Raw genomic sequence first — 19,038 nt, 5'->3', positions numbered from 1 at the left:
TATTATCCCGAGCGAAATAATGATAACTGCGTACAAACTACAAAAGAACATCTCGAAGCACCATTCATAACTTTTTAATTAAAAAAATTCAAATAACAAACAAGACAAAATTAATTGCATGGCAGTTTAGTTATCTAATCAAACAGTATAGTACAGACAAGTAATTTGTCTAGACCTTTGGGCATACAAAGAAAGTGAACAGACACATGTAGCATATTGTTTATAGCCTATGGACTTTCCCAGAGTCTGCCAATTGTTTGAAATATCGGCTCTTGCTTAAATTTAGTAAGTATATTGCAAAATGGAATAAACTTTATTTCGTTTCAGTCTTAAACTAGTGTTAAATTAAGATCAACAACAAAACATGTGTTTCATCGCTGTGCGTAGCTCACGAATTCGCCAACAATATAACAACGGGTTTAAAGAAGAATTGAGAAAAACTATCGAAACACTTATGATGTTAACCTCTGCAGCAGACGAAAAAGCATCCTCTTTCAATACTGCTACCAAAGAGCGAGGCATGTAACAGAAGACAAGTACAATAAAAACGAGAAACGTGTTTACCGCAGATTTCCTCAATCTCCAGAACACATTTCCACGGTGGTCTTGGTGCCATAGCTCTAAATTTGCAATCTGTAACTGATGGCGTCGAACAATGAGATATATTTTCAAATAGGTTGCAAAGTTTACAAGCAGAAGGGAAAAAGCCATCAAGGGCAAACCTTTAAAAAATATATTTCGAAGCCACACCCCTGTGCTTGCATATAAAGCACAGAACACCCAGATAAAAATTACCAGTCCGGCAACGCGGAATGGCGTAACGGCAGTGTCATATCTCAAGTGTAACTGAAGGGCGAGCAAGCGGTCAACTCCAATCGCAGCTGTGGTGAGGAAAGACGCCAGACACAGAAAAGAAGTCAAAATTGTAAAAACTAGTTCAAACCTGGAGCCCAGATCTTCTTTCTTCAAGAGAAGTGTTATGTAGAGGGGCTGAACAATTACGCCAACGGCGAGGTCTGACAGAGCAAGACTCGCTAACAAAATGTTTGCCACTGAATGCAAAGAAGGTGTCCTCCATAGTGTTATTAGAATCGAACAATTTCCAAACAGCGCCGTAAAACAGAGTAAAACACTCACTACTACAGACGCTGCAATTACGTAATCAATCCGGCTTTGATGAGATTGTCTGAGGTCAGTGAAGTCTTTGCCAGAACCGTTGCGTCCAGAATTGTCGAAAGCTTGAGAAATGTTTATCAGTTCCATTCAGGTCAAATTTTTTTTCTTTTTCTCCTCGCGACAGCTACTCTCTCTGAGTCAAAGCGCTAGTATTTTTGCATGCAAGGAAGTTGGTTTCCACGAAATTGTGATTTGTACAGAAATTGATTAACCCATTTATGTAGTGCCTCCGTGATGTAAATGTCAGTTCAATGGTTAAACTTTTACAAAACAATACTCTTTACATATTGATTATTGGGTAAGTACACCTGGGCTTCAATCTTACGCACGCATTCTCCGTTGAACATGACTTTTAATAATATCAAAAACCAAGCTGTGATTCGTATAAATATGAAGTCATCCTCAGGTTAACTTTATGAATCAACTGCAATATAAATGCAAATCTAGGCAAAGCGTCTAGGCTGGAGAATCTTTTGTTGATTTAGTCACCCTTAATTTTTTTTTATTTTCTTAAAGAAAAGAAGTTTCAAGAGTATGCCAACACAAAGAGGAGTGATCAATCTTTTGAATCTATTTTCATGACTGGATTTTCTTCCCGCTTGGGCAGGATAATTAACTTAGTATTAACTACTCACACTGAAATCAGTTTCATTCTTATTATTTAAAATTATAACTTTTTTCTATTAAAATATCAAGTTTATTTACCCTTGGATCGGAATCAATTCGAATTTAAAAAGAAATGTTTAATGCTGCAAAATATTATAAAACGGACACCAATCAATGGCTTTCATTTGAGTGATCACTCGCTAGGTCTTCATGCACAGGTTTAGATATTAAAACCACCCTTCAATATATGGCAAATTATAAACTGGTCCAAGATGAAAGGAGAATATGATTAGCCCAAATTTTGCAATGCGGGCCACTAGGATGGACCGCACAAGATTTAGTTTCAGCGAATTGCTTTCTAGGTAGGGGCAGTAGGAAACAAAAATAGTGACTTTTTTATTACAAAAGGAAAAACAGGAGACGTGAAATTATAATGATGAACAAGACAGACTTTTAACAGTCCAGTTATATAACGAAGAGTTATAGTACAGAAAATACTTTTCGAGGAGTTAGTTATACTGAGACATCTATAAGAGACAAGGTGTGGTGAAATATTTCTTAAATCCACAGCGGCGCACCTGCAGATAAACCACATGACAACCGGATGTAACCGCGGTAACAAGAAACGGCATCACTACCGCTTCGTATCTAAAATACAACTGTGAGCAAGCGGTCGACTCCAATTGCTGTTGCAGTATGAAAGGAAACGCTTCGCAAAAATAAAGCCAGCATTTGAAACATTCTGATCTAGAATTGTAATGTTCCACTTTAAGATAGTGTTTTTAAAGAGAGGTTGATCCACTAAACCAACACCACGGTCTGGCACAGCGAGATGTGCTAAGAAAATGTTCGCCATTTTGAAATATATTCCGACGGGCGCTAACTGCAAAGAAAACGCCATGAAAAAATGAACGAAACGTGAAAATTATTTCGTTCCACAAGCTGAAGCTCAAAATACTTACTGCAATAAACCAGATAATCCCTTTAGGTGTTTGTTCTGTTAAGTTTTTAAGAAGTTTTCAGTTATACGTTTGATTTCATAGTGCGCTTTCACTTTATAGTGGTACTGAACTAGTATAACTACAGAAGACAAAACCCCAAAGAGAATTGAAAATTTGAAAAATCCCCCCCTCCCCCCAGCAAAGTTTAACTTAGCCCTTTAGCTTTAGAAAAATTAAACAATTTTTGTTCCGAGATATTTTTAATATTCCCTCAATGCAAACAGACTAGCTTTGTGATGGTCTGATATGATTTTATGCTAGCCTCTGTGTCACTCAAACAAGAAAAACTATTATGGTAAAAGACTAATAACCAACATTAAATCAAATGCTATGTAAGTATTCATGCAGTTTTTAATTAAACACACGACATGGAAGGTTCTTTTCAACAATGGGTCAGATTCATTAAAACTTTGTAAAAATGCCCTATGATTTCGTTCCCACACCTAGGAATATTTTCGAGATTCGCAAAGCTGTTGAGCAAACCCCTTTTCGATTGTTTTGTTCTGCCCATACATGTAAACTATTACCGTCAGATATAATTGGTTCTCCAAAAAACCCCCATTTTTTTCGAAACATGAAGATTCAACATCTCTGACTATTTGCAAACTGTTTGCAGTCTAAAAGTACTTTCAAAATAGATTCAATTTAGTACATTTTACTTTACAGGGAAGCTTTAAAGACGGTGTACTTATGAGAATTTTGCATCATAGTCCTCAACATCGTTTCCTCTACCGCCTTATACGCCGCTTATACGTGGTTAACATTTGAATGACTGCGTGTATTCTGGTATTCTATCGTGAGAATGGCCGAGCACCACTCTTTGATATTTAGGGCCAGTTATGCATTGCCTATTGTGGCATGTGACCTAGAGAAGCTCATTTTTGAAGTCAGATCCTCTAACGTGCTATCAAAACTGTCCCACAGAGTTGTTTTATAGAAAAAAAATATTTTTAAGGTATGAGACCCCCTTGAGGTGCTTCTAACCTCCAATTTTTCTGCCGTTTCTTTTCAAACAGAATACGTAATTTGGCGAAGATCAGAAAACGAATAGACCAATTTGGATACATTTAAATTCTACTTGGCCCCGAGGCTTAGGGTAATAAAACAAAATGAAAAGAATGGATGGTTTGCCTTTGTCTCCTGCTGCCATCTCTTACGCGAACTTACAGGAAAAACCGTCCGCTATGCGCATGTCCTGGTGGTGAAGTGGAGGCGCGGTGGCTTCACGGTTTGTGCGCTCGCCTCCGGATCGAGCTGTCCGGGTTCGAGCCCAGCTGACCGGGGACACTGCGTTGTGTTCTTGGGCAAGGCACTTTATTCTTACTGTGCCTCTCTCCACCCAGGCATGTAGGTGGTGAGTACCGGCGAATTTAAAGCTGGGAGTAACTCTGCAACGGAATACCATCTCATCCCGGGGGGAGTAGAAATGCTCCTAGTAGCTTCATGCTACAGAAACGAGGTATTGGCTCGTATATCTAGCTAACGGCCTTCTTAAAATCGCGTTTGAATTAAATTGTAAAAGGAAATTATTAGGCTACGTTGCGACCCGGGGGTACTTCCTTATATGGGCTATATAGGTATGTGCGTTCCCAAAGGGTATGGTTCAGTTAGCAGTTTTGGCCGTAGGAGAAACCAACTGTTCGCAGGGTAGAAATAGGGTATTGGTTTTAGCTATTTTGGTCTCAAATAAGTAGGGTGTCGAGGCGGGGTGGGGTTGTGATCAACAATGTATGGGTTCGTTTCTTTTTCTGTTCACTCTTTGTTTCTTTTCGTTCCTCTCTTCTCCGCGCCCTTTTTCTTCGACCTCATTTATACCCAGAAACCTTTGCAGTCATTCTAGCTCGCAAGCGAAAATGACTCGTCTTGATTCCCCCTCCCCACCAAATGGTTTTCGTCTTAGATGAGCTTTCCGTCCTATTTTTCACGTCGATTTGGACGGAAAAGTAGATAGAAAAATTTGAGACCGGAAACTCGTCCCCCGGATTTTTCATCTGAGGTCTGATGCCACATCCGGTTGAGTATCCCATCATACACTGAAGGCACAATCTCTGGTCACATGTCCAGAAGCACGATTTCTTCGAAAATATGGCGGGCTATTGTTTCTTGAAAGGTAAGACCTTTTTGCGTTTCCTGTTTTTATCTGCTCTTCTGTGGTTGGTGTTATATTATCATGAGTAATATTTGTTCCTTCAAATTGAAAAATAACTTGCAGAAGAAAATGCTAGTGGAAGGAAGCTTTTTTAGAAGGTGCATTTGAGCACTATTAAACACTTCATTATGGCGTCAACACCGCAGTCAGTACATCGTCTACTAAATCGCTAGGTTGGTCTCCATAACAAAATTGTCCAAAAGCAAATAGCTTTGGATATTTTAAACGCAGTTGGGAGCTAAATTGTAGGGCTTTCAGTAAGGTTTTCAGCAAGAAGGCAACTGGTTTCCACAGCTTGTCCAAACTTTTTGATGTACGAACTGAACTTCTTTGTAACACCAATTTTTCTTTAGAGGGTCAAACCAGGCAGGGAAAATCATCCTCATATCCATTCAATTTCCCTGGTGCCTGGCCCTTAATGAAAGTCCATGTGAATTGTTGATTTTTTTTTTTTTTTCTTATGTGAATTGTTGATGTTGTCTTTCTAATCAAATTATTACTAATCGCTGAATATGCAGGCCCAGTTTTAGCCCTACATTAATTTATTTAATAATATTTTTATTGGCTACAGTAGTTCCCCGAGCAGGCAAGATTAACCAAATCTTGCTCTGTGATTGGCTACTCCTGCAGGCGAGATGGCGTTGCCGCTCGGAAGTCCCGCACTGTGTACCCTGAGAAGATTTGTTCTTTATCCCCTACAATAATTCCTACATATAAAAATTATAATGACCAGGCTTGTTCGGTCAAGATGGCTGTATTGCCGAAACATGCACAGTCACTGTGAATGACAACGATATGGAGAGCGTACCTCAGAAGACTAAAAAAAGGTGTGTGCTTGTGACTTCAAACTCTGTAGTATGAGGTGCTCAGCTCACCTTATTATTGTCAGTACATTTTTAAATTTTGTACATGGTAGATCTCCTATCTTTAAAGAAACAATTACGTATGCATATCTATAGTTGAACACCACTATTTCGAACTTGCAGGGGAAACAAAAAATTGTTCAAAATAGTAGGAGTTCAAAATAGCTGATAGTAAATGACTGAAGGGAAAATGCAAGTGAAATGGTTTTGAGCTCAAAATAACAGGAAATTCGAAATAAGCGAGTTCGAATTACGTGTAGCTAGGTCCATCTGTACTTACATGTATTATCATTCCAAGGACAGGCTCATCAATTCATCTGAATTTTTTTTTTCACAATGGTTCTCTTTCTCTCTTTTTTTTTTCACAACCTTGCCTTCAGTTTCTCACCATCCAATATAGATCTCTCTTGTAACGGGTTTGGGGTTAGAACTGATATTTGCACGTCTGTCAAATAAGAACTAGTACGAATGATTTTAAGACATGAATGACTAATAGAAACATGTAGTTTGACCATTTCAATTTCATTTACCGGTACTTAAATTTTTTTCTTCATTTTAGGTGGTTAGAAGCAATCCTCAAACATCAAACATGTAAGTCTTTACATTTTTGTCTTCTGAATACAGTGGAAAATCCTAATAGTGGAGCTACCTTTCTGTTTGTAATGGCAACTTTTTAACAGCCTGGCGGACAGTCATGAATATACATTTATTCTCATTTCAACCTCTTTACAATGACCACCTCTTCACAATGGAGAATTAATCAATGACTGATGATTGGTGTATTCAAAATCTCCATTTTTTAATAATAATTGAAAAAGTCATATAACTTGGTTTCTATTTATTGAATGATTCATTATATTCTCATTGTGATGCGTATTTACATGCTACTATAAGCATATTTCAAAATTAATAAAATTGATGCAACCCTGAAAAAACAGGTGTCATATTACAGCCCTACTTCCCTATAACAGCCACTTCTCTACAATGGCCAATTTCCATGCAGAACAAGGCTGGTTACTAATAATCTCATCAATAACAAATTTCAAATCTTTAAAGAATTTCTTTTGAGCAAAAACCTCAGTAGTCTTTTCCATGCAATTTTAACACTAGGAAACATTAAACAAAAAAGGCAGGAATAAAAGCAGAAGGCATTGGCATCCAGTTACAAGTATATCCTGTTACAAAATTTAGTTATAACTGGATACCTGCAATTGGACACCATTAGTGACTGCACAGTGGGTGATATATTTTGTTGTAGCTACAATAATTATTGTAGCCACAACAACATTTATCACTCATTGTGCAGTTAATTATTACCAATTATATAATTTCTGAATTCTGATTGGTGAATGACACATGTATGCGCATTCAGGGTTTTGATTATAAGACTGTGAGTGAGTAATAATTGTATAGTACAACACAAAATTTTCCTAGTCACTCACATTTAAATTATCACAGTGAGCGATCCAGACTTTGAGCAAAGGGAGGTGTGTGGGTGCGCGCGCGTGTGTGTGTGTGTGTGGGTGTGGGTGTGGGTGGGGGGGGGGGGGGGGTGTTTTGCTTACCCTGTCTTCTTCTGTTCCTTCTCTTCAGTGATTTCTTCTTTTTTGACCCAAAATAAGGGCCCTCCCCTAGATCCATCTCTGTATCAATGTAGAATGAATGTATTCATGTAATGTAGTTACTTTAAGAGTCACCTCATACATGTACTCCGTTCCCACAGAATGAAACACTCAAATTGAAAGGAGCTTAGATTTTCGAGACAGGACATGATAACAGTAGCTATTAAAGCAACCTTGTAAACTGTAACCAGTTCTACCTTATAAAAAGCTAACCACAAAATAATAGCTTGCTTCAGAACAAGGTGCATATTGTGTAGTTTCAGGAAATATCCATACCTCTGCCACAGAAGGGATTTTTTCAACACCCCTTATCCCCTCCAGAAATTCCAATTAAGCTTGATATATTTCTTTAAATGTCTAGTCTTACAGTACAACTCCCCCCCCCCCCCCCCAGGAAATTCCATTCCTTTGGGTATGGATATTTTCTGGAACTGCACATTATGATAAAGGGCCCTAATGGCCTGAGAGGGTACTTCCATTTAATTATTGGCTATTTGTATACAGTGCATGTGCTGCAAGATAGGATATGGTTTTTGAGGTTGCCAATCATTAAATACTATAGAGTATCATTTTTGCCCCTGTTAGAATTGTAATAGTAATGGTCATAACTAGTGATAATGATAATGGTAATGGTAATGATAGTGGTCGTGGTTGTGGTCGTGGTTGTGGTCGTGGTCGTGGTCGTGGTAACAATAATTCAATACCATGTAAGAATTTAGTGTACTCAGGGTTGGACATAAGCACTTGCCCGCTCGCCCAGGTGAGTGTCTTTAGTGTCAGGCGAACACAAATCATTGATCACTCACCCGTTTGGTGAGTACGATTTTCGTCGCCAAGAAACTAATTAAAATTAATTGCAAAATGAACACTGTTCTTTACATTCCATTTTGCCGAGAAAATCTCTAAACATAAACTTACCATTTCTATTTTATAAAGTTTTATATTCTGAACTGTCTAATAAATTGGTGCTGAAAGGCTTCCTCCTAGTGATAATTACTTAACGTATGCACTTAAACAAAGTGATACTGCTGGTCACTATCAAGCCATCAGTGATCAGGTAAACATAGGGCCCAAGGAGAACAGACACGTTTACTCACAAACAGCAAGGGATCTCACGAAGATTCATCAATAAAAAACTATTTGAAATATAAAGAACCTCCAATGTGTTTTCTTGGGGTTTAAAACTAGTCAAATTTTTCATTGAAGAAATAATCCTCGGTCTGCCACGTGCTTGATGACGTTGTGAGCAAATTGTTTTCCCGTACTTTCCCAACACTCTGATCAGCACGTGTTCTCCCGGTAAGTTTAAAAATGGAGTAAACTGATCGCAGCCAAAATGTGGAAATACATTTCTGGAGTCTCTAAAGTTGTTGAAGAGAAAAAGAATGAAAAAGCCCCAAAAGCTGTCCGCGATATGTGGGAATACGAGGGGGGGGGATGAACTTTTGGGTGAGTGAAAACTGATTCGGGTGAGTGCATTTTGTGAGTGCCATCAAAATTATCAAGTGTCCAACCCTGTGTACTACTGATGTTTTATTAGACTTAGGCTTGAGTTCCAGACGCTGTTCAACAAAGGAGCCTGATCCTCTCCATCCCCAAGAGTATGGCAAAATTCACTCAAAGTTAGCAAGGTTGGCGTGTAGTCTGTGATAACAGTTTTGGTTGGTGTAACTAACAGTTTGTCCCTTCTGGTCTTTCTAAGGAAAACAAGTTTACGAAGTGCAGTGTATACACTCTGCTGAAGTCCATATAGAGACTGTTAAAAACAAGAGACACTGAGGAATAGAACAGAACACATGCTAAAACTTTTGTGTTCATTTTTTTTCTTGTCTATTGACTTAAATCACATTTTAATAATTAATTGATTGGTCTAGTAATCATTCAAGTAATTTACTAAATAAATATTTTTGGCAGCGCTGAGCAGGATCATCACTAAAGGAGTCAGCTCAAGGCAGAACAAGAACTGCAGAAATTTCTTGCTGTCATAATTGACAGAATGGAACAGCTAGGGTAAGACAAACATTTACATGTCATCAATATGTCTAAGGAGGGAACAAAAACGATTGAAAACGATATTAATTCAGTTTTCCAACTAATTAACATTGATCCACACAGGCGAATTTTGCATGAGCTTACTAGGGTGAAAGCCGCCAATAATGTACACAACATAATTAAAGATTAATTTATGGCTTCTTAAATGTTTATCAGTTACTGAAATTGGTCTGCAGTTTAATATTTACAGACTGGACCATCGCACTTCTTAATAAAAACACATATAACAGGAATGATCTCTCATGGTGATAGTAGAGTGATGTGCTTCGTTGACCTTCTTCAATGGAGGCATGATTCTAACCTGACAATGAATGTCCTGCTTCAGTTTTTTACCAAGTTGAGTCAGGTAACTCTGACTTAATTTTTATCACTTTTCATCTTCATAGACATCTAACTTACTTAGGCAACAAAGTACCACTTACCAACACATTACCCACAGACTGCATGTATGTGTTTGCTAACAAAAAGTGTTCTTATTCCATTAAGTTCAGTTACAGTTTGACTACTCGAACCGGCTGGGGCCACCTAGAAGAAAGCTAAGCAATCAAAATGTAAACTGAAAACAATGGACTGGTAGCTTTCATGTGTCATCAAGTAATAAGCGTCTGTTTGTCGTGAAAACATAAGGGCTATTGAATCTTCTGCATTACATACACTCTTAGAGATTCTGTCCTTGATGGTGAATTATCATTATTATAAATCTTGCTTGAAAAATTTATCTTGGAAACTCATTTTGCGACAATTAAACCAAAACTGGTGAAAAGCATACAAAATTTAGAATCGAAACTAACCAATCAACAAATTGTTCACAACACTTTGCACTTTGCTGGCTTTTCATGGTTTTTGTTGGGTTACTATTGCTCGTATTCCTCACTATGGTTGTTTTTTTTTTAGAAAAAGATCGCTATCCTTTGTTCTCAAGTAACATTCAGTTCTGATTGGTTAACTCTTTTCCAAATAGCCCGGTTCAAGTAGTCACACTGTTATTGTTGTTTCTTGGCTGAACATTGACTATAGTCACTGACTCTTATGGCGTAGTTGAGTGGTAGTTCAAGTTACGAATTTTCATAAGACTTATTTTCTGACTGTTTCAGAATGGATGCCTACCAGAATGTCTGCTACTACAGATGGATAAATGTTATTATGAAAATAAAAATAAATATCTTACGGTATTTGCAGCATACATGGTAGAAAAAGAGATTTCCAAGGAGTTCACACAGAATGCCAGAAGAACAACTGCAGAGGTGGAAATCATTTATCAGAAGGGGAGAGGAGACAAGGACAAGATCAGAAGCCGGTTGACAGACAAGGAGACCATTGAACTGCAAGAGGAAAAATGGATACTCCAGCATCTTAAGAAATACAGCACCAAAAAGGTCAAACACAGACCTGCTGACCCTACAACAGAAAGGCAGGAAAAAAGAGTTAGAAAGGCTCTTGGCTAAGAAGAACTCTTTTCCACTAGTAAGTACACTGTCTCGTAATACATGTAAGTTTTTAAAGAATCAGAGTGGTTAGTTATAATGCCATATGTTTGCCATGTAAAACCAACTGAAACTTTGTGAAACACATTAAGGAACTAATGCTATGACTGATTTTCAAGAAATTGCTTATTACGCTTACTGTAGCCACTGATAACCAGAATTTAAGACATTTTTTAACTTTCTGATACAAAACAGAGGAACAACAGAGATAGTATGTGCTGAGACACAATGAGAAAAGAAAGATGTTGAAAAATTGGATTTGATATTAACCCACTGACACCTGTGCTGACTGTAAGTGGCTGTGGCAAGTGTTGGCCTTTGTTCCACTCCTGGCATTATCACCTTTGACCAAAATAGACATCACTTATACTCAGGTTTGGCAGGAGGAAAGGATCTTTCCAATGATACCCAATCACAGTGATTGAGTCAATTGAGCCTAAAATATGCACAAAAATGCTTAGGAATTTGAGTGAAAAACTTGAAGCAAAATTTCCCTCAACTACACTTAGCTACTCCGTGGTAAGAATTTTCTGTCTCAATAATGCTTTCTCGGGAATTCTTGAACTGGAAGCGAGCCCAGTAGAAGGTCAACCACTGCAGCAAAAATATAGCAAAAGGAGAATAAGGAAAGACCCTGAAAAAACCCTGAAAAGCCTAAGGATGCAGGTCACTTTCTCATCCAAAAACTCAAAATCTTGAAATTTTGATTTCTGCACATGCCTAAACAAAAATGTCATAAAATGCAATGTTAGTGAAAAGAATTTAGGAAACTGCTGTCAAGTTGCAAATGCCTTTTTGGGTAGATTGGAGCTCATTTAGCTGATATCCATGTTAAATGTCCATAATGTCCGAAGATGTGTTTTTGCCAAAAAGCTCCGGGTGTCAGTGGGTTAACTGAGTGAGTCTCAATGTCTTTGTGTTTGGTTTTGTGTACACAATACAGGTGGAAAAGTTTAAACGGAGATGTTACTATTCACTGTTCAGCTATTTCTACTGAAACTGTTTTTTATAATGGCAATACTACTCTTAGCCTTTCAGGGCTAGGGTGTGCAAAAATTCCTTAAAACTGCAATGCCTGGGCCGCAGTTGGCTGCTGTTTTTGATGAGTATTCTTATGTGGGAGGAGGGACATAGTAATCTAATATTAAGCACACTGGACCGCAGATCAAGAAGTCTGGGTTTGACTTTGAGCCAATGGTTAGGGTCTCTGCATTGTGTTCTTGAGCAAGGCACTTTACTCTCACACTACTTCTCTCCACCTACATGCAGATGTACAAATGGGTACTGGACAAATTTGATACTGGGTGCTAACCCTGCAACAAACTTGCATCCCATCCTATCCTATCATTGTGATGTCAAGCCTTGCCCCTTTAGGGTTGAAACTCGTTTCCTTTTAATTGTCAGCTCTGTAAAATAGACACACTTGCATCCCATCCGTGGTGTACTCTATATCAATTAATGTGACAGAAACTGGGTTACATGTACGCTGTAGTGGGTTAGATCACTTGACCTGATGTGCAGACTTAACTTTACCTTCATAGTCCAAACACACCCTAGTAGGATTAAGTCTAATGACTGATTACTATATTGTGTACACATACATGTAGTTTGTAAAACCTAAGAGATCAAGGCTTCAGAAGGGGTAAAACAGTTCCCATTTGTTACTAGACACAAACCAGAAAGCTGTGTGCTGAGACTTACACGAGAAAGATTCATTTTGAGGCAATAGATTCCTTATCAGGTGAGTCTTTGTGTTCCTTTGTGTTTGCATGCTTGGAGAGGTAACTATCAGGTACTCTTAAAACAGGGCTCGAAAAAGTGCCATCCAGTCGTCCAGGACAACCAGGTTCACTTGAATTGATCTCTTCCTGGGCAAGTAACTTTTCATTCTCACTTGTGCAATGGGCAAGGGATTAGTCAAGCCATCTGCCAACTAAATCATTAAAATAGCAAACTGAGTCTTGCCCAGAGCAAGCAAAATTTGAGAGCTACTTGTCACAAGGGCAAGCTGGAATTCAAGTTTTTTTCGAGCCCTGACTCTCTTTTACCCTTGCTAAGGAATAATTGTTCAGCTTGTTGCATTGTGTTCTTGGACATGACATATTACTCTCACAGTGCCTCCCTCCCCCAAAAATACAAATGGGTACTGGGTGAATTTTATACTGGGGCTAACCCTAGCTGCAACACACTGTCATTCCATTTAGGGGGGTGGGTGGGGGGGGGGGGTAGAAAGACAGTGACCCCTTATCATTGAGTACTACAGAAACTGGATGTGATAAGGTGTGGTAGTTTGGATAACTTGCCCTGATGAAGACTAACCTCACCTTCATCATCAAAACTTCCCCTAGTAGGGTTGAAACTCATAAAATCTAATGACTTATTTTTTATTGCGTAGTTTGTATAAGTTAACTGAGATCAAGGAATTCCATAAAAGTTAAAACATTTACAATTTCTTACTAGATGTACAAAACGGAGACACAAGGAGACGAGCTATGTGCCGAGACTCAAAAGGAGAAAGAATTAAATTGAGACAATGGATCCCATAGTAGGTCAGTCACAATTTTATTTAATACGATTGGTACCATATAAGTATTAGGAATAATTTTGCTTAATGCAGACAGAAAATCGAAACAAATAGAGACGTTATTGTTCCACTGCCTTTCAGCTATTTCAGTAAACCATTGTTATGTGGCCTTATACCTTAGCCCTTCGGGGTAGGGTGTACAAAAATGCCTAAAGACTACAATGCCTGCTTGGGGTACTGTTGTTGAGGAGTATTGTTTTGTGGGAAGGGAGACAGAGGTCCAATCACTGCACATCAAGCACTCTGGGTTTGTGCCAATGGTTAGGGTCTCTGCATTATGCTCTTGGGCAAGACACTTTACTCTCACACTACCTCCCTCCATCTAAGTGTACAAATGGGTATTGGGTGAATTTAGTACAGAGTTCTAACTCTGTGACAGACTAGCATCCCATCCAGGCAAAATAGGAATACGCCTTATTGCTTAATGCAACAGAGACCTGGATAAGCTATGGTGGTTTGGATCACTTGGCCTAATGCAGACTTAACTTACCTTTATTATCGAAATTTGCCCCTGTAGGGCTGAAATGGAAAAAATATGATGGTTTATATTTAGTTGTGTAGTTTTTGAAATTGCATAAATAAGGGAACATAAGGTTAAAACATTTCCTTTTTCTTACTAAATACGAAACAGAGAAGAAACAATAAAAGCTTTGCCGAGACTCAAGAAGAAAAAGAAGAAAATTGAGACATTGGATCCCTTAGTAGGTGAGTCACGATTTTCTGCTTTTAATAGGAAGAGTTTTTAATCACTTGATGGTGCATGTACCAGGAATAATTGTACACAAAACAGGCAAAGACTTAAAATGAATAGGGATGATAATTATTGTTTCACTATTCTGATAATCAAGAAACCCGTGTTATATGGCTAAGCATATACCCTAACCCTTCAGGGGTAGGTTATACAATCAATCATTAGGAATACAATGTCCGAGGAACTGTTGTTGATGAGTATTCAAATTTTGAGAAGAGAGGCCTAATATTGGTTCAGCGACCTGTTGCTTTCCGACCTATTGCTTTTTCATGTATCAATGTTTCCTTAGCCATTAAGCCTTATGATTGATCAGCTAAAATTTTCTCCTGATAATCATGAAGAAACAGTAGAGGATTAATTTAGAGAGTAATCTAAAAAAGGAATTGTCTCGATAACTCAAAACCAGTAAGGAGAATTTGTTTCTTGAAAAAGAACTCTGAATAAGGACTAAGCAATGACAAGAAAGGTGAGGAACTGGAAGATATTGTCTGAATATAATACCAAATTCTCAGAACAAACCCTGAAAGAAATTCACAGCAAAGAACACCAGACAGTCTGGAAATTTAGACGTGATGTTCTCGTTGAAAAAGATCATGGACGTTATCTTTTCAAGAGTGCCAAAGTAAAAAATGTACATGATACTGTAAAAAGTACATGACAATACTGCATAGATTCAATTTGAGTGGACAGATATAGGAATCTTATCCATAGATTTAAAGCTAGAGCCACCTTGTAGAGCATAATAACTGAGTGCCACATGCTAGTACTGCACCTGTCCTGAAAGTATAAATTACAAACATCAGTTTCATCAAATATTACTACTTTAATAGTTGGAGAGAAATGCTTCATAACTGCGTTTAAATCATGGAGTCATTTTTTTTGCCATGACATTTTTCGGATTTTCACCGTTTGAATTTCCCTCTGGGATTTCTAGATACCACGGGCAAATATTCTTGAAATGGCTGTAAAAGTGAAAGTCGTAGTCATGTCAAAACTAGCTGTAGCTGTCGGGTTGTCAGATCAAAGCTTAAGGTGAAAACCATAATTACCCGTACATTACTGTAAAATCTATTATAATTCGCTAATTGTCTTGCACGCACCTAGCTCTTAGAGAACGATGTTTGCTTGTTTGCATAAGTATTCAATTGCATTTGAACAACAGTTTGAATTTTAAAGCAACTGGCTTGCTATTCGCTTGTGTAAATATTTCAATTTTTGTTTGTATTTGGTCATAAGCTTCAGACAAATTACATCACCTTTAATTTAATTCTGTAAAAATGCGAAACTACCCGAGGGCTTTTTACTTCCAAAAAACTCACAAGTTATTTAAAGAAAGCGACTAAGTAACCACGCACTTGGATTCATCCTTGAGTAGAAAATGCAAATATTTCCCGTTTAGTCGCGCACATTTTTTCTGTGAAATATTTAGTGTGCTATTTTGCCGGTGAGCTTTAATCGCCTGCAATCGTTGCAAATGAAGGTTAAGTTTAGAGCGCTATATTTTAGCAGGTGCTATTTATTTCGTGTTGCTCCTTGTCCACGTTTTAAGTTGTTCTTTTATTGGAGAGGTTAAGCATGACATTTACGTCAAACTGCAAGCGGCAAAAATGAAACTTTTGCCGTCTGTCTTCAGCTGTTTATACAGTATAGTGAAATTATTTGTATTTGCGGTGAATAGTAGGAGACGTTATTCTATTTTTGTGTGCTTTATTTACGGATTAGAAGTAAAGAGCACAGAATCAGAGGTAACCTTTGCCGTCTGCCGTAAACGTCATGCTTAAACTCCATGTAAACTCCGTGTATTTCTATGATGATGATACAACTAAACGACAAGCGCCTTTCCGATGAGAGAATTAACTGATTTGTAAACTTTGGTCGATGATACACTGTAGGTATATTTTGTTCGTTGGTTTTCAGTATACCCATTGTTAATTGGACGTTTTGTTTATCTTTCTGTCAGACTGCCATCTCAAGTGTACACGCAGTGACATTAACATGGCGAAAGACGGACGCCAAGGAAAGCAAAGAACTTGGTTTAGCTGTTTCTTTAGTGGATCTGGTTTTAAAAGTAAGGTAGATTTACAAGACAAAGCTTATCTCGATTGAGTTTCTTGCGAAAGATTGTTAGGGCGGAGCTCGTATTAGTGATTTCACAACATAAAACTCAAGAGTCAATAGAAGGCAATAGGATTACTATCAAATTGTCTAGTATCTGCCAAATTGTCTCGTATCTTGCTAGTTTTCGAGGAAACCGTGAATTGTATTTCAAGTTTGTAGCTTTAAAATTAAGGTAGAATATTAGCATTACATGGATTTGTTTTTGCAACCCGAATTTTCAGCCTGGAAGTCTCGCTATTAAACTCGTTGAAATTACTGTCGAATTGTCTAGTATCTATTTCACAAGTTTTCCAAAATCTTTGTAGTTTTCGAGGACGCATTGAATTTATGAAAAGGATGCGCTTTTAAAAGGGCCAAGCGAGAAATCGAAAAGTGTAAAAATTGTCCCTGGAAAAAAAAGTCTGCAATTTTAAATGGAGTCTGGTTTTGAGTCAAACATATACAGAGTCTTTTGGCGGAAAAAATCTTGCACCAGGTAGGATTTTTCCCATCAAACGTCACAGTATTTGCTTGATTTCTGGCTAGTCTCTGTTCAAAAGCGCAGAATTTTTTTTCTTTTTGGCAACCCTACATAGTCAAAAAATAGTAAAAGAGATAGCCTACATTTTGACTAGTTTCCAGGCCCTTTTAAAAGCGCAGTTTTTTTTTATTTTGTTTACTTATTCAAATTGTTTGTAATAAATTTTAATTGAATTATTTAAAAGCCAATAAAAGTTATATTGAAGACGCGTGTGTAATTGACTTCTATCTGCTATAGTATTTTTATTGTCTTCATATTTTTAACAATGCTAATAAAAAATATGTGTACACAATAAACACCACCACTGGCTGTTTTCATTTCTTTTCATTTTATTGTTTTGCAATCATTAATAAATAATTAATTAATTAATTGAAAATCAATTAAATTAAACGTGTGAAGGAGAAAGTTCGCGTTTAAAAACTAAGACTTTTGGCGGGAAATTTTTAAAAATTTGCACATCGTTTCCCTTTACAACTTTTTGGAGAAAAATTTAATGAGGTTACCCTTAAGAAGTTTTGATCGCAAAAAATTTTCAAAGGCAACAGTTGACAGAAAATCCCGTCAAAAATACTGCATCACCTCGCACCGAAAAAGCAGTTTTGATATTTAAAGTTAGCTTTTTCTCCTCTCAAAGTATTTTTTTGCCAAACACTCTTAACAATTTCACTTTGCAACGAACTTCGCGATGGGTTTTGTGCGAGATGATGCAAGAGTTCCTCGAGACATGGAAAAGATGAAATGGCAAATGGCAAATGGATCAAACAGGCGACAATAAAATTTAATTCCAAAATGGATTTCTAAATCTCGCAAAGCGACCGTGAAAGAGCGTTTCAACAAACCGAGTTTAATTTTACCTCCAATCGAGTTTGGCTGTTTGTAGCTTGCCATTTCAGATCTTTTTCTGTCAGACGATAATATAGATGGTACACTTCGGATAAGTTGCACAGGAGCAAGAATACTCATCAATCAAAATCCAATCATTGTCCCCCCGCAAAACTGCCCAATTTCAATGGTTTATAACCAACTCATTCAAGTTTCAAAGTGTTAATTTTCTCTTTCGATGCGACCGTTCGCTCCGTTCTCTTTTCCCGTGCAACAACCAAAGTGTAAACACCACAAAACAATCAATATCTGGTTGTACAAAGATTTTTATTGCTAAAATATCACAAAATTTCTTCGGCTGGTTCAGTATAAATTATCTTATGAACTTGTAAAGTCAAATCAACGTCGGAATAATCCACGTGAAAATTTAAATGTCTTGTTGAAAAGTTTTCCAAAATACTTTACTCTGTCTTGAACAAAGCATATCGAAGAAGAATGTTTATGTTCTTCTTTTGGACATTCAGAAATTTAAACGTTAGAAATAACAAAGGAAAACAAACATGCTTTGCAAAGGCGCCACGAGAATTTGTATGTCAAGGCACGTTTTTAATACCTATTCATATGCATATCCTTGCCAACAAATTTGTTGCTGGTCTTTCTAGTTTTGGTTATGATTGTAACATAATTGTTGCCGGCCTTTTAAATCTTGGAAAGTAATCAGTGCAATAGCTTATTTTAAATGTTTATTGCGTTGTAGTTGCATGCGAAAGGTTCTATTTTTGGAAGTCATTCCTAGACAATTGTTGAAAAACAAAAGATGGCAGAATCGAATTTGATTTGCAAATGCTAAAGCATTTGCAGAAACAGGTTTTATATTTTCAGTTGTTCTCTCAGATCTTCTTCGTACTTTAAAACTGAAAATATCAACTCTCCTTAACAATTGCCTTACTTGATCTTAATTGTAGTTCTGAGAATTTGGTAGCACATCAAGACAATATCTCCTAGTCTATGATTTTGATTACCACTCTCGCTATACTTCCCTGTCGTTTTCTGTTTACAACACCTTTTACAAACCAGATATTGATCTTAGAAGCTTAAACTTTTACGAATATCTAGAGGTTAAACAAACGTTGATCTGTCATTAAGGCGGCATTTTCAAAAATTGAGACTTGTGCAGTAATGAGCGTGTCCAGTAACCTGAAGATATCAACAACATACCTATCTCAGTAATCGCATGATTCTGAGTGCTTGTAATCTCTACGAAATTTCCTTTTAGTCTTCCGAATTCCT

At 37.4% G+C, this 19,038-nt stretch overlaps 1 protein-coding gene across 8 annotated transcripts; it reads left to right on the top strand.

Annotated features, from left to right (window-relative positions):
- Nucleotides 1-4,911: 4,911 nt before the first annotated feature.
- Nucleotides 4,912-17,222, top strand: LOC110045402 (uncharacterized). Of its 8 annotated transcripts, none has more exons than XM_089286472.1 (10): nt 4,912-5,759; nt 6,355-6,386; nt 8,958-9,048; nt 9,332-9,427; nt 9,646-9,815; nt 10,564-10,933; nt 12,622-12,694; nt 13,414-13,502; nt 14,169-14,242; nt 16,249-17,222. In XM_089286472.1, the coding sequence occupies exons 1-4, from the start codon at nt 5,728-5,730 to the stop codon at nt 9,351-9,353; spliced, it is 177 nt and encodes a 58-aa protein (XP_089142598.1). In that variant the 5' UTR covers nt 4,912-5,727; the 3' UTR covers nt 9,354-9,427; nt 9,646-9,815; nt 10,564-10,933; nt 12,622-12,694; nt 13,414-13,502; nt 14,169-14,242; nt 16,249-17,222. The 8 variants fall into 8 exon arrangements, 7 of the variants coding, with proteins under 7 accessions (XP_089142598.1, XP_089142599.1, XP_089142597.1 ...); XM_089286470.1 differs by having other exon boundaries at nt 4,944-5,759; XM_089286473.1 differs by lacking the exon at nt 9,646-9,815 and having other exon boundaries at nt 10,649-10,933.
- The last annotated feature ends 1,816 nt before the right edge of the window (nt 17,223-19,038 follow it).

Source organism: Orbicella faveolata, unplaced genomic scaffold (genome assembly GCF_042242905.1).
Source record: "Orbicella faveolata isolate gen_17 unplaced genomic scaffold, um_ofav_v1 contig_14, whole genome shotgun sequence".
Taxonomy (NCBI): domain Eukaryota; kingdom Metazoa; phylum Cnidaria; class Anthozoa; order Scleractinia; family Merulinidae; genus Orbicella; species Orbicella faveolata.
The sequence above is the reverse complement of the archived record's forward strand: the minus strand, read 5'-3'. Positions and strand labels throughout refer to the sequence as shown.

What these genes read in the sequence shown, in the direction of transcription:
- LOC110045402 (XM_089286469.1), top strand. Translation starts at nt 9,702, where the DNA reads ATGATCTCTCATGGTGATAGTAGAGTGATGTGCTTCGTTGACCTTCTT. An exon ending in TTTTTACCAAGTTGAGTCAG is followed by an intron (nt 9,816 to 10,563) that starts GTAACTCTGACT and finishes TGACTGTTTCAG; the next exon opens with AATGGATGCCTACCAGAATG.